This window comes from Marmota marmota, unplaced genomic scaffold (assembly GCF_001458135.2).
Source record: "Marmota marmota marmota unplaced genomic scaffold, marMar, whole genome shotgun sequence".
NCBI lineage: Eukaryota > Metazoa > Chordata > Mammalia > Rodentia > Sciuridae > Marmota > Marmota marmota.
This window is the reverse complement of record NW_025999990.1, coordinates 30774573-30793465: the sequence shown is the minus strand read 5'-3', so window position 1 is coordinate 30793465 and position 18893 is coordinate 30774573. Positions and strand designations below refer to the sequence as shown.

At 39.8% G+C, this 18893-nt stretch overlaps 1 protein-coding gene across 2 annotated transcripts in view; it reads left to right on the top strand.

Annotated features, from left to right (window-relative positions):
* Positions 1 to 922: 922 nt before the first annotated feature.
* Positions 923 to 18893, top strand: part of Mapre2 (microtubule associated protein RP/EB family member 2) — a 159560-nt gene continuing 141589 nt past the window's right edge. Inside the window, exon 1 of one of the 2 annotated variants that reach the window (XM_015482443.2) lies at positions 923 to 1009. Coding sequence is in view for 1 of the 2 variants with exons in the window: in XM_048806339.1 (XP_048662296.1) it covers positions 2473 to 2496 (24 nt within the window). In the remaining variant the exon portion in view is untranslated. Of the gene's footprint in view, positions 1010 to 2260; positions 2497 to 18893 lie in introns of those variants that run through there. The other variant, XM_048806339.1, reaches the window with a different exon arrangement.

Here is an 18893-nt window from a genome sequence, read left to right as displayed (position 1 = left end):
GGCACTCAATCAGAATTTGGTTTTAACAAGATCCCCAGGGGATCCCTGTGTAAAGTTTGGGAAGCACCGTGCTAAATCACTCCACTATGAAGACTACAGTTTAATAAATACTAGGGGAGATACATCTTTCCCCCTGAGTAGTAATTTTGGGGAAAAGGTAAATACATGCTCTCCAAGGGCTAAAGGAAAGATTCAGAAAACAATGTCTTGTTGTTTCAAACACTGGAGAGTATTAAGAGCAGCAAGGGTCGGGATCACTTCCAAAAGCCGCAGATACTGAGCTGGAGTTTGAAGCCAGAACATTTTCTCAATTCATTTCATTAAAAATAGGTGCTGTTCCAAATGGACAAGTGCCCACATCAGTAATCTTCCGGAGTTAGCTTATCCAGCCCGGATTTTATTTTCTGAATAGAATCCAAATATCAACAGCATCAACAAGCAGATTTGAAAATTCAATAAAAATATACTATTATTAAATCTTCAATCGTGTTATTTAGCTTAGAATTGCTTAGTTTAATTAATGATGTTCACGATATAGCAGTTTGCCCCTCATTATCAGTTCTGCCCCAGATACAAGCGCAAACAGTTGGTTGTAAAGAGCAGCTGCACTCCGTTTGGTGTGTGGACCCCGGTATGGCACAGCCTTCGCAAGCCCTCTCGGAAAGCCACGCCGGCCTCCTGGCTCAAGATCAGCCCAGTTCTTTTCACCACTGACACTTTCTTCCCTGTCACCAGTTCAATCTGGCTTCCTAGGGCCTGAACCAGCACTTTCCAGCGAGTCATCTTGGACCTGCGGTTCCTTCCCCAGCTGGGGTCTCCACCTGCACCCACGCCCCAGGGAGGGGGGCAGGGGGCGCTGGCTGGACTCTCAAGTGGACTAGCCTGGCCGCGGTGGTGGCAGACTGCTAGTCACGTGCGGCGGTTGGGGCGGAGCGCGCCCGGCCGAGTGGGTGGAGAAAACAAAGCCCCCAGCTGTCAGCAGGAGAAGGAGGCGACCGCGCCGGAGCAGGTGAGTCAAGTGCATTTAAAGCGGTACCGCCCTGGCGCACCCAAACACCCTTTGCCCTGGCTCAGTCCCTCCCAAGCTGGGCTCTAGCCGCAGCACCTCCTACCGCCGCCTGGGTCAGCAGCCTGCGGGTTGCACAGCGAGCGGAACTGGGGGTCCCCGAGACCAGAAAGAAGTTGTGCAGGCGTCAGTGTCTTCCCTTCCCGGGTGCACCCGCGGCGCTCCCGCCGGCGGTCTCTCTTTTGGGGCCCCAGCGCCCCGCACCCCAAGAAAGGGGAGGGAATCGGGGCTGCCACGCTGGCAGAAGGAAAGTGGACTAGCTGAGGGGTGAGGGCTGGGGCAGTCCAGGATTGGGGGAGCTGGCGTCGGTGAAGGAGGGGATCCTGCAGGTGCGAGCACGCAGTGAACAGCTGGACAGTTGAGGCGCCGGAGCTGAGAGCTGCAGGGGACGCTGGCAGAATCTGCGCACTTTGGGACACACCAGGAAGTGCAGCACACTGGTGCTGGTAGGCTGGGGAGCAACCCCTAGCCCCCGATTCTGCTGTCGCCCCCAGTGTTTTCCCTCCGGACGACAAAAGTCCCATCACTTCTCCGATAGGAGTTCTCGCTCCTGGCACCGGAGACTCAAAGAGCCCTGGTGGGTGGAAAAGGGAGCGGATTATTATTTTGCGGCTAAGTGGTTCTTTTGCAGGGAACACCCCGAGTTAGGGGTGAAACCCACTCTGCTTTGGTAAGAAATTCTTCGGTCTACATTTACAGGGGCTGCGCCAAAGCCAGAAGTCCCACAAAGGGCCAGAAGGAGGGGTGGACGCATAAAGACCCTCCCCCTCAAAACCTGAAGCGTTTGATAATGCAGACTTTTGAGACACCAAAAGAGCTAGTGGTATCTAGTCACCCCATGAGTTACTTTGCCAGTCCAGGGCCGGGGGACGTGGGCGCGGGGTGGGCAGAGCTGAAACCTCGCAGGAAGGGGCGCTGCAGCCATTTGATCAGGAGGAGCCTTTGTCTTAACCTCCAGTCCCCTTCTGCTAGTCCTGCCGGGCCAGTAGCGCGGTGGAGTAATTAATATTCCGAACATTAGCTGTCCCATCACCTCCGCACCAGCCACCACTGCGGTCGTCCCTTCCCTGCGGGTCTTCTCCATCACTTGCTCATGTCCGATCCTTTTCCAAAAAAGAAAAGAAAGTGGTCCAGACCCACTAGGAAAAAGAGGTCACTGAAAGCACTATAATGCATTCAATGCAAAAGTAAGGGTTAAGTGTTCAAACCCGGGCCCGCCTGCGCGTGAGGAGTCGGAAGAACTTTCTTGATTAGCATAGTATCTGCCCTGGAGCTGTGCTGCTAGGCGGAGGTTCGGTCCCAGACCAGGTGAAGCTTGCAGTCTTGTCTCGATTGAGGTCGGAGTAGCAACTGCTTCTAGACAGAGGACCCGTGGTTTACAGTTTTGCGGAGCAGGACGCTGTGGGATGAAACAAAACAGAGATCAAAAGGTAACCGAAGAATAGTAACATTTGGTATGCTTTCTTGGACTCTAAATTTGACGTAGGTTTTAGCAAGCCAATGGGGGGGTTTAGCAAGCAAAAGGAGGAGCCCTTGCTCTTGAGAGCGTCCCTCGTGGAATTGCTCCCTTGGGTTGCTGCCTTTCTTGTCTTCCAAACTAAGACATCAGTTAGGGGCTATTGTCAGTAGAGCTTTAAGACAGGAAGGAGTCATGAGCCCATGCAAGGGTTCTTAGACTAAATTGACATGTTTCAATTTATGAGAAAGGCAATGGTTCTCCAAACCACTGGTTCCCAAACTTTGCTGTATATTAGAATCACTTGGGGAATTTTGAAAAATCCTGGCGTCTATATCAGCTCTCAAACCATTTAGATCAGACTGGGGGTGAGAATTAAGCATTGGAGGGGGGGGGGAGGAAGAGAGAGAGAGAGAAGGCCAAAACATTTTAAAACTCCAGGTGATTCCATTGTAACCCAATTCCATGTAGCACACTTTGGGAACCATTGTTGCAAAGGCAGAGTTCAATGGCCAGCAGCAGCAAGCTTTGCAAGATGCCAGTTTAACTACTTGAGTGGGTGAGAGAGAAGCAATGAAACTAGGGTGCTGATGAGTAACACCCTGGGACAGGAGACTGTCATCAGGCAGCCTGACTGGTGGTGACATCTACCACATCATTTTTCCCTTACCCACCTAGAGTCTGGTTGTTGTTGGAAAGATCCAAGTTCACTGTCAATGCATGGTTTCTGTGCTGTTGTTAGGGAACCAGTTAGAAACTTTCATTCCTGTGATGACTCATGTGTAGCAGGCAGCAGGGAAACCCAGCAGAAACAAACCCAGAGCAGCCTGGTGAGTCAGCAGGCTGCAATCCAAAGCCAGCCCGGTGAATAGGAAGCAATTACAGCAAGTTGCTTATTGACACGCACACATGCTGCACTCCATTGAAAGCACATTTTAGTGTCTGATCAGAATCTGCTTGTAAAAACTGCTCCCTTTTTCAACACCCAATCCTCCCTGCTTCATCTAATGCTCTCTGCTTTTAAGAGGAAGATTCAAGCCAAGCCAACTAGACATCTTGTAATTTCCTTTGAGGAAGGCACATTAAAAAATGAAGAAAATGTAAACTGGTTTGGGTTATTTCAGTTATGTGAAGTAGAAAGGGAGAATTTGTAACACATTTTAATACAAAAAAAATCAAATATTCTTTGTATGTTCATAGATGATTTAATGGAGCTATTCAACTAGAAAATGGTTATAAAACATTGCATATGAAATTAGTTTGCTATTGACCAAAGGTTTCTTGATTAAAAAAAAAAAACTTGTTTAAAGATTCAGTTGAATAAACTTATTATTTTTCCTATTTTTATTACTTTCAGCTTCTTTATCTCTTCCGCTCTTCATTACCATCACTCTATCATTGCCTAAATGCTTTCTTCTGTATCTTTAGCAGTTTTAAAAGAGAACAACAGTGCCTGACACATAGCAAGCTCTCAATATTGTCTGCTATTGAACTTCATTTGAACCTATCTTATAGCACCTATTTGGAATTCTATTATCTACTAGGGGCCTTTATGTCTGTGTCCCCATAGAACCATGCACAAGACCCCTTGTGATATATATGTTGCTTGTGTGTACTGAAGATTATTCAAAAGAGAGGGGAAACATTGGAAAACAAAGCCTTCTAAGTACATTCAGTTTTATAATTTTCAGACATCCATTCTGGATATGAAGAAAGCAAAATCCTGTTATAATTCTTAAGTGTTATAAAATGATAGTTAATTTAGACTTCTATTTTACACAAACTTAGCATTTTGAGTATAACTGATATTTGTTATAACATTTAATCATGCCCTCATGATCAAGGATTCACTTCACAGAACTTCTTTCTCATTATGGAAAAAGTACATATCCCAACTATGGGTGCCTTGAGGAATTTAGTAGTTTAGGAGTGTTATTGCAGAATAGGTTAATAGTTAAACTGCTTTTATTGGCATCTGCCTTCTGCTCTTATTAAAACAGGACAAGTAGGGACTAGGGAGGTAGATCAATGGTAGAGCACTTGCCTAGCATGTGCAAGGCCTTGGATTCAATCCCTAGACAACATCAATAACAATTAAAAAAAGAAAGTACATTTCAATAACCAGCATATTAAAAAGTGGCAAGTTGGAAGTTAGAAGTTGGCTGTTTCTTGACAAAAAAATAATAATAATAATAAATGTTAATAAGAATTCCCAGAGGAGAAAAAAATAACAATGTAAATGTATCCATTCTCACTTCTGTACAGCTTAGAAAACAGACTGGGGGTACACATCTAAAGTTATTACCCCTTTTGGAGAGGTCTAAGATTTGAAAGGTTAGGTGCAGTCTAGAAAAACAGGACTGGTAAGATAAATGCGTATCAGTCAGAAGCTCTCCATCAGAGGATGATATGTGCCTAATTCTGTGATATTTACAAATAGCCCAAAGGGGTGGGGCAGAAAGAAAGGGTGTTATCTCAATTTTAGAAGCTCTGAAGTTTTTGAGAACAGATGAGAACCACCCAGTCTCATTACCTTCAATTAATAGAGCCCTTTGGTCTAAACAACTGGGTAAATGATATTCCAAGATAACATAGGGAATCTAGAAAGTGAAGTGACCAACCAAAGTGGCAATACTATGGTTAGAACACTAAATTATTGACTTCTTCTCCCATGTCTGTTAATTATATGGGTTTATGTTGTGTCACTTAGAGGTTTTGGCTAGACAAGATCCGTTCTAATTATCTCCTCTTTCCTTAAAATTAGAAAAACTATTCGCATATGTCATGTGATTACTGACTTTACTCATAAATAACCTCTGGATTAGGACAACCCCAGTCTGAAACATCTTTAGCTTCTTATCTAGATAACCAAGGTAATATGTTCTTAAATCTTTCCCCAAGTTATAGAAGCATAAACTCTTTTGTTTTAGGGACCCCTAAAGGTTAGTCCCACCATCCAGTGAAATTTAAATGCCTTGTGCAATATCTTCTCTAAGGAGTATTCCAATTTATGCTTGAATGTTTCCCTGTAAACACATTCCAGTCATGGGACATCTCTGCAGAACTTTACTGTTGGAACCTTTTGGAACCGCAAAGAACAATCCAATTCTTCTCCATAATTTACCTGCAAACATCTGAAACATTGAAAGGGTTGTATCTGAGCTCAGTGGAGGAGTACTCATCTGGCATGCTTGAGGCCCTGGGTTCAACCCCCAGCTCTGCAAAAAATAAATGTATTCTTCTTAATCTGAAATTTTAAAAAAATCTATAGGATTTCAAATCTTAAATCCACAAAATGTTTGAGGAGTATTCAAAATTATGGTTTGTTATATAAGAGCTTCATAAGATGGAATTACTGGAAAATTTCTGTCCCCAAAATTACTGCTGATGAATTTCATACACAAACATTGACCTTGTATTGAACTGAAACCCAGGGTTTCATCTGTTTCAGGGGTCACCAAACTATGGCCCACCATCTATTTTCATGTGGCTCTCTAGGTAAGGCAGGGTTTTATATTGTTTTAGTCATTAAAAAGAAAATCCAAAGAAAAATATTTGGGGACACTTGAAAATTATATGAAATTCAAATTTCTGAGTCCACAATAAACGTTGATTGGGCCACAACCATATTTATTTCTTTACACCTTATCTATGACTGTTTTTGTGCAACTGCAGCAGAATGGAATAGTTGCACCAAAGATTGTTGATCCACAAAGCCTAAAATATTTGCTGAATATTTATGAAAAACTTTGCAGGCTTCTAAGTTACTGTGACTCAACATGTTCTGATTTAATATAAGCATTTGCTCACCATTTTTTCCCCTTTAGTGAAGATAAATTTCTTACCAAAGAAATCAACTAAGCACTTATCTTCATCTTCTTCTTGTATATTTACTTAGCAAAACCAGAACATTTCAAAGTAGAATATGGAGTTTAGTGATTTGGTCAACTATAAAACTTCTGAACAAGAACAACCTAGTCATGGTTTCCAGAGTTCTAGAAAATGTGAAAATACATCCTTAAGTGAACATTTAGCAAAAGACACTTCCTATTTCTGCAACCCATGAGGGCATTTGTACACTTACTTGTTGTGGTGTGTTAAGGCAATAACTGGGAGATATCTTCAAATTTAGAAATTTTTCATTGTCACTTTATACACTAAAATCACAAAAAAAAACTTGCTTATTTTTAGAAATAGTGCTATTTTTAAAAAATATATTTATTTATTTATTTATTTATTTTAGTTGTAGTTGGACACAATACCTTTATTTTATTTATTTATATGTGATGCTAAGGATCAAACCCAGGGCCTCACACATGCTAAGCAAGTGCTCTACTGCTGAGCCACAACCTCAGCCCATAGCACTACTTTTCTTTTTTTTTTCTTTATTAAATTATTTATTTATTCTAATTTGTTGTACACAATGGCAGAATGCAATTCATTTCATATTACACATATAGAGCACAACTTTTCAAGTCACTGGTTGTATACAAAGTATTTTCACTCCATTCATATCTTCATACATGTACTTAGGATAATGATGTCTAACTCATTCCATTGTCATTCCAACCCCCTTGCCCTCTCCCTTCACTCCCTCCCCTTTACCCTACCCAAAGTTTCTCGATTCCTCCCATGCTCCCCCCCATCACTGTTATGAGTCGGCATCCTCATATCAAAGAAAACATTCAGCCTTTGGTTTTGGGGGATTGGCTTAGTTCACTTAGCATTATATTCTCCAACTCCATCCATTTACCTGCAAATGCCATGATTTTATTCTCTTTTAATGCTGAGTAATGTTCCATTGTGTGTATATATACCAAAGTTTCTGTATCCATTCATCTACTGAAGGGCATCTGGGTTGGTTCCACAAATTAGCTATTGTGAATTGTGCTGCTATAAACATTGATATGGCTGCATAGTACTACTTTTCTAAAGTATACATTAAACATATATAAGAAGATCTACATATAGTCACTAACATACTACAGGTTAACAGTATGTCATGGACAATTTAGTTTAAAATTCCCAAATTCAAAAGTAGAAATTCAAATGATAATCTCAAGACTGAAACAATTACTATTAATTAACATTCCAGAAAAATATTTTAAGGAATAACTATTTTTATTTATTTTAAGTTGTAGATGGACACTGCCTTTATTTTATGTATTTATTTTTATGCAGGGCTGAGGATCAAACCCAGTGTCTCACATGTGCTAGGCAAGTACTCTACCATTGAGCTACATCCCCAGCCTCAAAGAGTGACTATTGATAGGAGCTTTTCTTAATTTTTTATTCTAAGTATCACCTGTCATAAAAGTTCCTTCAGTTAAGAGAACTTCTTTTGATGACTTGTTAATGTCATGACTGGGAGTTTGCAAATAAGTTTCACTTAACCTAATAGGGCAATTTCAAGGATCATCTGGTGTCCCTGTAATCCCTTCCAGACTCAGCTCACCTGCAATTTAGAGACTGAAAAAGTGAAAAAAGTTCTTTTTCACTAAATTAAACACATGTTGTTAATGTGTGTTTTGAGGTACCTGATGTTGGCTTAATCATTTCTAAAAACAACCATAAATGTATATAATCCCATTTTAGGACTACTGATAGAATGACATGTAAATGACTAACTCCTGAGGTAACAACCCACTATCTTTCCTTGATGAGTAACTGAGGGAGGAGAGAAACTCCTGTGCTGATGGGTAAGGAACCAGTCCACATGAAGTAATCTAGATCTCCCATTTTTACCAAAAACATTTTGTTTAATAGACTTATGCCATACATGTAGTTTTCTCCAAATTAGTTTCTAAATTGAGGAAATAATCCCATTGACTATTTTTATTAAAGTGGGAACTTCATAATTGTCAATTGCTTTCCACAGTCTTATAAATACCATGGCAAGAATGACTATTAGTATTTGAAGGAGGTAGAAGAAAAGAGAATTAGCAAGAAAATGAAGCCATCCATCCCTTTTAATTTTACTAAAGAATCTGAAACTATTAATTTGGATGGCATAGATGAAAATGAAATCAGGACTAGTTTATTCTGTTTTAAAATCTGGTGAATTAGCAACTGATAAGCTAGAGATGAGAAAGCACCACAACCACCTTTCCTCCTTTCAGAGATCATCTCAAATCTGATCAACTGTAATATTAAGAAAAATAATAGGACTGAAGATGTAGCTCAGTGGTAGAGCACTTGTCTAGCATGCACAAGGACTTGGGTTCAATCCCTAGCACTGCAAAAGGAAAAAATAATTCTCATGATTCCAACCAAGAAACCATTATCTTCTTTTTCTCCAAGTTTCTTCAGTTCTCCATAAAATGGAATAGAGGGCACTCAAATAGAAGTTTCCTTCTTTGCTCCACCTGCCCCTCCCTGAGAACAACCTGTTGGTATAAGTAAGGTTCTCTGTTGGTTTCACTCTCAGCTTGCCTTCTATTCATTTTTTCCCCCAGTGCTGGGGATCAAACCCAAGGCCTTGAATGTGACAAATATAACTTTGTAAAAGACTCATATGAGACTAACTTGACAGCCTATCATAAACAGCACTCTGGGTTGTCCCTGATTAATAACCTATAAATTAGGTGGATCACACTTCCTGGTTTGCAGATCACCAGCTTTGTGCTTCTTTATATTTTATAACAAAATATTTATATGATAAAGCGTATAAATATTGCATCTCTCCATAACTCTAAAACTGGACAACAACTGTCCAGTTTGAGCCTCTGGCAAATTGCAAATTACATTTGTGAAATTTACTTTTTAAATATTTATTTTGCAGGGGGTTACTAGGGATTGAACCCAGGGGCACTTAACCACTGAGCTATACTCCCAGCCCCATTTTTTATTTTTTATTTCAAGACAGGGGTCTTGCTAAGTTGCTTAGGACCTCACTAAATTGCTAAGGATCATCTTGACTTGTGATTCTCCTGCCTCAGTCGCCCAAGTCTCTAGGATTATAGGTGTATGTACTGCCATGCCAAGTTTGAATACTTTTTTTAAAGTAATAAATCATTCTTTCTGAGTTTAAACTCTTATTTCTTTATGCCTGCCTGCCTGGGGGTTTTATAGTATTGTATTGTAGAAAGAATCCTAGAATTGGAGCAAGGTCTTCAAATACACTGAGTTTTTCAAGCTGGTTCTATAGCCAACTGAGTGATTTGAGAGGCATTACTTAACATCCTTCACCCACATCCTTCAAACTGAGTTACCTGTCTCAAAGGTCAGACAGAGGCAATAGAATCGTTGTCTTGAGAGGCGCTTTTCAGGATCAAATTATATAATGTGTTCATGACATGATCATCAAGTCATTTAGTGATCTGCTTCACATAGAGCTGGTAGTTGACTAAATATTAATGGATATAACATGCCTAATATGGAAGAAAGGTGATATACATCTTAACAGTTGCATCTGTGCACTGGGACAGAATGATAGGGCAGGGCTGGAGGTGTAGCTCAGTGGTAGAGCACTTGCCTAGCACATGTGAAGCCCTGGGCCCGAGCAACACAAATCAAGCAAACAAAAAATATATCTTGCAGGCATGTAGCTCCTCAGAAACTTCAGGTTCTTCCTATAACTGGGGAACAGTGACATGCTCCAGAGCACCAAGCAATGAACTACTTATCAGTTATCAAAAGACACAGTATGTTTTGTTTTCTGTCAGAATTCTATACAAACACTCCTGCACTCTTTTCTAAGTTTATTAGCAAGAAAAAATAAAATAGCCTTAAAAACACATTTTTAGGTAGCTTTTATGACCACATGATTATATAATTGGAATTAATCATTAAGTAGTATTTTTATCTTATCCAATCATATGCCCTCAAATTCGACTTGGCTGGGTGGTCATTTATTTATTTAAAATACCCCAGCACACAGAAGAGAAATTCATTTCTTTCTTTTTTTTTTTTTTTTTTGCAGTGGGGGATACTGGGGATTAAAGTCAGGGGCACTCGACCATCAAGCCACATCCCTAGCCCTATTTTGTATTTTATTCAGAGACAGGGTCTCACTGAGTTGTTTAGTGCCTCCCCTTTGCTGAGGTTAGCTTTGAACTCGAGATCCTCCTGTCTCAGCCTCCCAAGCTGCTGGGATTACAGACATGTGCCACCATGTTGCCTTTTTGTTGTTTTAATAAACAAAAAATCAGTGAAAGTCTGAAAAAGGTGGAAAAGAGGTGTGAGGGGAAGCTCTGCAATCTTACCACCCTCATGCAACTATTACAGAACGTGTCTTCACGTTTATGTAGAGCTCTTATTGTCTACATCCACAACAATATTTCACTTAAATGTTCCCTTAGCATTTTAAACATTTCTGTATTCAGCATAGGGTTTCTATGTCTTTCCTGTGGCTTTGCTAGCTCTTCTGCCTGGGATGACTTTCTTGGTTAATACAAACTCAGGCTGGCTCTTATCTCAGCTGTTATTTCCCCTAGGTTCTTGCTACTCAGGAAGTGTGGTCCAGAGACTAATGGCATGAGCTCCACCTGGAGATCTCAAAAATGCAGGATCTGAGGCTCCTACCCAGGCATCCTCAATCTGAATCTTGGTTCTGTTATCAGAGTTAACATTGAGAAAGACTGGCTCTGAAAAGCCCTTCCTAACCATTGGTCTGCCCACTGGGCAGGCCCACCCTAACCCATATATAGTAGGATACCAGGGACGTTTTCTTTTGTCTTTCACACATTGGTTGCAGGATGTGGTCTTCTCAGTTCCACATCCCCTAGCCTAAGAACAGTACTTGAGAGGTAAGAGTTCGGTTTGGGGAATTGTTTCCTCATTTTCCCACCTCCTGTTTTGTAGATGAATTGTAAATGAAGAGTCCGCTCCTGTGCTAGAACATGGGGTGCTGGAGTTAGAGTGCAGTTCCTTAGATGTGTGCCCTTCCATTGCTGTTTTTACTATGGAAAATATATATGCCTCTCTGCAGATAATATCTGAAAACTCACTGCTAAAACTTTATCACTTCTGCTTGAAATATTTATGCCTGTTAAAATACCAATACCTCTGGGAGGAATTTCACTTTAGGCTTGGTGTGAAGTTTGATCAGTTGGCAGATTTGAGTAAGTGTTTAGGGGAGGAGATAATGGTTATTTCTGTGCCACCTGACAGGAGAAGGTAAAGAACACTAGAAAAAGAAAAATGGCAGAATGCCTGGAAAAAAACTGACAGATGTTAGCTATTTTTGTCTTGAATCATAATATAGTCCCTTTTTCATTTAAGAAAAGTAAACTATGTTTTATATTTGTAAAATCTCAGGACATGACTTTGTCACCATGTCCTGACTCTTATCTATAACATTTTATCTAGCCCTGCATTCAATGTGAACCACACTTGGCAATTTTTTTCCCAAATGTTTGTTTTCAAATTCTAGGCAATCACACCAATTAAAGAAAAAAGTTAATTTAAAAAATTTTAAGTAAAATCATCAGTAACCTGCATTAAAAATAAAAATTTTAGGCAGCCAAAATTGACATTTCTAAACTAATATTAAAGCTGAGGCTGGGGATATAGCTCAGTTGATAGAGGGCTTGCCTCACATGCCCAAGGCCCTGGGTTCAATCCCCAGCACCACCACCACCAAAAAAATAAAAAAAAAAATAAAAATAATAAAAAAAAAAAAAAAGCATGCCTGTAATCCCAGTGGCTTGGGAGGATGAGGCAGGAGGATTGCAAGTTCAAAGCCAGCCTCAGCAATTTAGCAAGGCCCTAAGCAACTCAGACACACCCTGTCTCTAAATTTAAATATATATTATATATACATATATATGTATATATATAAAGGGATGGCTAAGCCCCTTGGATTCAATCCCTGCTATCCACCCCCATACACACACACACACACACACACACACACACACACACACCACCTGAGACATAGGGAATTAATCTTTTTATTGTGGAAGGAATATTCTGTGAACTTGAGGACAATGAGGGAGGAAGGGAGGCTCAGCTCCTTAGCCCCTGTTTTGAAGTAGTAAGAGGCAGATTAAAGTTTTGGAATTAAGTTGTGCCCAGAAACAAGAAACGTCTGTCTGTCCGACAGGGCTATTGTTTGCCTTCTTTGAAAGGAACGAGAGGCTCCTGGTACTGCTCCCCAACAGCTCTCACAATCAGCCACACAGACTGCAAGACTAAAAGGAGTGTAATTATATTCAAGAATGTGTGGCCTTCTTCCCCCTTTTGGAGTCTAGTGCAGCGCTTGCCCATCACCATGGACACCAGCTGCGGCCGACTTGTGAATGTGAGTGAGGTTCATGTCTTTTGTGGAAGAGTGTATTAGGTTGCCTTCTGCCCTAAACTGTTTTATCTGAGTGTCTATCTGCAAAGATACCATGCATGGTAATTTGCCCAGAGCTGGAACCTCAGGTGGGGTTTGTAAGAGTCATCTTGACACCTTTAGAGTGTACCGATTGAGCAATCTGACGCAAGTGAGGCAGGATGGGCAGAGCAGTCATTGTGTTCTATGCCCTTGTAACATCAAGCTGAGCTCCATTTGAGTCATATTTTCCTGTGGTGATTGTAGCCTATCCCAGTGGAAAGAATTTTTAACAATATATTTCTGTGGGGCTTAGTGCTGTTGCAGGGGTTGCTTTTGCAATCTGAAAGCTGTGTAAATTTTTTGTTTTTAAATCTTAAAGAATGGTTAATAACCTTGCTTTGTTACTAGCCTGTTTATTATTACCTAGTTAATAATTTTATATGCCTTTGGTGGAGAGACTTTGCACCTTGATTTCTCCATCTGAAAACATATGCAAATGTTTGTTACTAATGATCATGAGTAGGGGACTCTAGAGATTTAAAACTTAACACAGCAGATGAGGGTTGAAGAAATGACAGGGAAAGAGAAAGAAGCAATATGTACCAAAACTTTCCGAAGAAAACAGGAGTTAAGATCAAGAGTGGCTGTCCCTAACTACCCTGCTTAGACCAATTTCAAATTTTACTTCTAAACAATGAGTCTCACTCAAAACCTTTTGCAAGTTAGGCATAACATTCTTATTGTCTTATTATTCACAATAAGGCAATTTTGAACGAATTGTCAGGAGACCGGGGGGCTCTAGTTTGTGCTGTGCAAAAAGTGCCATTCAATACAACTCGGTTCACCTTTGGCCTCCAGTCTCATGACTAGAATGAGGCTATCATAACTTTACTTATCCTCTCTCCACAAAATATCTCAGTACTCTGAAAGGTAGTTGTTCATTCATCTTATAATAAAATAGAATAGAAAATGCAATGGAAACTATACATTTTTTTCCTTTGGAGAATCCATAAATTTCTTTGTATGCATGAGACAAATATGTAGTTTTTGATAAGCCACTAGAACATTGAATTATTTGGTTAAATTGGAATAGGCAGGGGTACTCACAAGTTTAAATGTCCATTTAACAAATGGAGATTGTCATTACAGCTCCTTAAAATCTGAATCAGTGTGATTTCTGGCAGAGCAGATACATTCTTTAATAGTATCTACTCAGAAACCTTCCTGGGCTCATGCTTTCCTGTCTACATGGTGGTTAACATGGTTCCTATTTCCATTAGTCAGTCCGGATTGAGAAATGAGGCCATATATGCTGGAGGTAATGGAAGACAAGGAAATTGCAGAGCCAGGTCCAGCTTTATGTTGTATGGTGCTGCCTCAAAATACATGTGGAGGTGAGAGGTTCTGCTTCCCGTGGTTTCCTGTTGCTTCACAGTCACTGGACATCAGAGCTTGCAGAGACAGACAGAAAATATATGTAAGACACAGGGATAAACCAACCTTAGCAAAGCTTTTCTTTTAACCTAATACAAAGACAGTTGTCGTTTTCAATGTTGGCCAGAAGTAGGACTCACTGCTTCTCTTACTGTCCTCCTCCCTACTACTTATGTCCAGTGGCACACCAGGAGGGGATTGTGATAAGCAACTGCTTGGGCCATAGTATCCTAGCACTCTGAGCTCTGCTGACACACCTCTTTGACACCTTTCTGCTCATGGCAGGAATGATCAGAGCTAGCTGTGTTCCACCTGCCTTGAATACCTGACCCAGTGTGTTCTGACAGAGGATCTCACGAAGTCCCTACGTCATTCTCAGATATATGCCTTTCATAATTTCTACCAAGTAGAATGAATGTGGTTTACAGCTGCAGACAACCTTGAAGATCATCTCACTTATTCCTATTATTTTCTAGATTTAATAAAAAGGCGTGGAACTACTATATATACCACTATACCATCTATACCATTTCTCAGTATTTACCCTGAAGAATTTAAGTCATCTTACTCTACATGCATGCTCATGTTTATAGCAGCACAATTCACAAATGACCAAACTATGGAATCAGCCAAAGTGTCCATCAGCAGATGAATAGATAAAGAAAACGTGGTGTGTATATGTATATATGTACCACAGTGTCTGTGTGTGTGTGTGTGTACATACACACCTACAATGAAGTTTTATTTAGCCCTAAAGAAAAATTAAGTTCTAGCATTTGCAGGAAAATGGATGGAACTAGAGACCATCATGTTAAGTGAAATAAGTCAATCTCAAAAAGTTAAAGTCGTATGTTTTCTCTCATATGCAGAAGCTAAAAAGGAAGAGGGAAACAAAGGTGGGGGTGGGGGGTGGATATCATAAAAATCAAAGGGATATCAATAGAGGAAAGAGACCCAGGAGTTGGAGGAATGGAGCGGGGAAATGCTAGGGAGTGATGTTGGCCAAATTATGTTGTTATTGTGTGCATGTATGCATCAATATGTGTAACTATAATTCACCAATCAAAGAAGTGGGAAAAATAAAAAATACAAGAAGAATCAGGAACTCCACACTTTAAAAAAAAACAACCTTGGAGATTTTCCTACAAAATCTACCTAGTAATTACAAAAGTTTTCAAGTTTTTAGATCATCATTTGTTTTTGGTAGTGTTTGGCAACCCATTTGAGCTTCCTCTTGGCTCTCAAGTTTGTTTGATGAGGATGACCAGGGGATGTGTTGGGGATGACAAGGGAAGGTGTCAATCATCCCCATGAGGAGCAAAAAAGGATCACCTTGTGGGTTGGGGAAGAGCAAAATATCAAGACAGCAGAAAATCCAGTTTCTCTAGGGTCCAAAATAATCAATAGAAATAAGTTAAACACTGTTAAGTGGAGTGATATCTTCAAAGCATACAATCCCTACAACAATCTTATGAACTCTTGTGAGCTATCAATCAACAAAAAGCTAAAATGAGAAGTTTCACTTGAGTTCAAAAGATGAAGTGTTGGTTTGGGGGTTCTGGTTTTGTTTATTGCTAGACTGCCAACCTTAGATGGCGAAATGGTGGCTAAACTGTGGTTTACCAAGGCGTCACATGCTATAGGAGGGGCAGCAAAGCATCCACAGAGGCCAGTGAAAATCCTGCCCCAGGAACACACTAGGGCCTTTTTGCTCAAGGCTATGTCTTCAAGACCTCTGAAAATAAGAATTCCCTCCCATTCTAACTGGGTTTTCCCTGAAGTTGATTATATTTTATTCCTGACCCTTTGACATTCTGTTCCAGTTGCCCAAGGCAATGGGTTCAAATTCAACTGTGTAATTATAATAATAATAATAATGTATTTTCCATTTATGTAGAAATTTAGAATTGCTAACGAATTTTGATTCTCTACTCTACAAATAAAATTTTACTGGAAACGATCAAAACTGGAGCCCAGGATTGAAATAGCATGTCCACAGTCACATCATTGGGAAAATCTCAAACATAGGGAATTTTACTGTAGGTCCAATGCTGTTTATACCAGGCAGGTTTACAAATGATAGTTAGATTCACAGGGTGGTCTTCAAAGGTCCTTGTAACCCATAAGGATACTAAATTACATCAGGATCTTAACCTCTAACTACTTCATGTTTCCTAAGGAAAGATGCATAATATTTCAAAAATGAGTTGATAAATAAAATTTTGGGACATAACTCACCATATCTGAAGATTTCTGTCCTTCATAGTCACTTCTTTTCTCTCTGGAAATAGGAAATGCACCCAAAGAGGAAATGGTGAATTGTTTAGGAATGTGGTTAGAAAGTGCAGGCAATCTTATAAGTCACTTTGAACCTGGAACTTTTAAGCAGAGTGATGGTCCAAGTACGCTGTACTGTTATGGAAACTGTAATGCAAAGTTTCTAAGGTTTTAGTTTATTATTTGCTTCTCACATTTTGAGTCATCTGAACATCCTCCTATCTCAATACACTGGATATGTGTGTGATGGCTTCAGCTGACACAGTTGTCTACAAAAAGGAATATCACAGTGGCTTCACTTAGGGTGCTCATGTAACAAGATTCAGAACCTGCCATTCAGGTCAGCAGAAAGTATATATTTTTTTAATAACAAAACAAAATTTTGTTATAAGCACATCTCTAATGAATTTACACAGAGTAGTTAATTAAGTTCATATTACCTTGGAAAGAAGAGAACCGTTCCTCAGGATCTTGAGATTTGGCTGAGGACATTACCACTGAAGGGTTAGATGTAAAGAGAGAGGAGAGGCCATAAAACTTTAGGTAACCCAAAGATGGACGTTACCTCCTTAATTTTGATGTGGGCCATCACTGCTTGCAAGGTCTGAGCTGTAACTGAGTTTATTTGATTTGAGATCAGCTGAATGGGCCATTTAAGTGCATATTAAGTTACCAAAGTAGCAATTTTTGAAAGAGCTCCGATGTAGAAATCAACTCAAGGTGTGGTCCCTAGACCAGCAGCATCAGCATCAGAGGTTTTTAAAAAGGCAGAATCTCAGGCCCCACCCCAGTCCTACTGATCACAATCTGCATTTTAACAAGATTCCCTCGCGAGTCATAAAGTCTGAAGAGCACTGCAATAGAGGAACCTGAGAAGTAAAATGCTTATTTTCTTTTAATTTTTGGAGTGAGAAAAACATAAATGACTTTCAAACTCTGCATACCACCCAGGATAGTGGCAGTCATAAATCCCTTTTGTTCTTCTCTCCCTGTCACTGTGTCATTGCATCCACAAACCTGGGGTGTAATTATTAACATATGTGCTGTCACCCAACTAGACTTGAAGCTTCTTGATGGCTGCACTGTGTCCCATTCACCCTTACAGCCTCAGCATCTGTCATGGTGGATTGACAGGTGTATAAGATGGTGGTACTAAGAGTTCCAGCTGCGAAGTCTGGCAAACCCAAGTTTGAATCCCAGTCCTGCCTGCAGCCTCAGTTCATGCATCTATAAGACAGAAATGGCTGGGGGTGGGTAGTAAATGGGCCAGTGTTTGATGTACTTATCCCAGCACTTGATGCATATCAGCTGTTCATAAGTGATAGCAATTGTTCTTATGTGCTCAGTGAATGGTGAACAAATAGACAAATAGAAACCTCATATAAAAACTTGTAAGAAGTTTTAGCCATAAAGAAAGAAGATCAAAACATGGTATCCTGTTGCTTTAAATATATGAAATTGAGTTTTAATAATATGCAAAGGAAGGCTGATCTACATAAGAGAAGGAAAAAGTAGAATGGGTCAGAATGGATTTTTCACAAATTTTTTGGTACATATTATACAGAATGATGGGTATCATTGTGATATATTTTTGCATACATAAAAAAAATGTAATTTGATCAATTTCATTTCCTAGTACCCCACTATCCTCTCTTCTTTCCTCTAATTCTTTTCCTTCATCCTATTGGTCTCTCTCTTAATTTCATTGAGTCCCCTTTTTAACAATATTTTTCTTTCCTGAGTCTGATTTATTCAGCTTAAAATTATGATCTCTAGTTCCACCCGTCTTCTAGTAAATAGCATAATTTCATAATTTATGACTGAATAAAACTCCATTGTATACATATATCACATCTTTAATCCATTTATCTGTTGATGGACAATTAGGCTGTTCTATAACTTGGTTATTGTGAATTGTGCTGTAATATGTATATTATATGCATATGTCTCAAAAAATATGCTGAGTTTATTTCTTTTGAATAAATAACAAAGAATGGTATAGCTGGATCATCTGGGAGATTTATTTTTTAGCTTTTGGAGGAATCTCCATACTGATTTCCATTGTTACTATGCTGATCGACATTCCCAGCAACAGAGTGTGAGTTCCTTTTACGCTACATCCCTTGCCAGCATTTATTGTTATCATATTCTTTATATGCTTTCCACTTTCACTGGAGTGAGATGGATTCCTGGTGTTGTTTCGAGTTGCATTTCCCTGATGGCTAAAGTCACTGAAAATGCTTTTCACACAATCATTGGTCATTTGTACTTCCTCTTTTGAGAAATGTCTGTTCAGTTCTTTTGCCCATTTATCTTTTTTTTTTTTAACATATTGAGTTTTCTGGGTTCTTTATATAGTCTGGATATTAATCTTTGGTTGGAGTTCTCTTCTGGCAAAG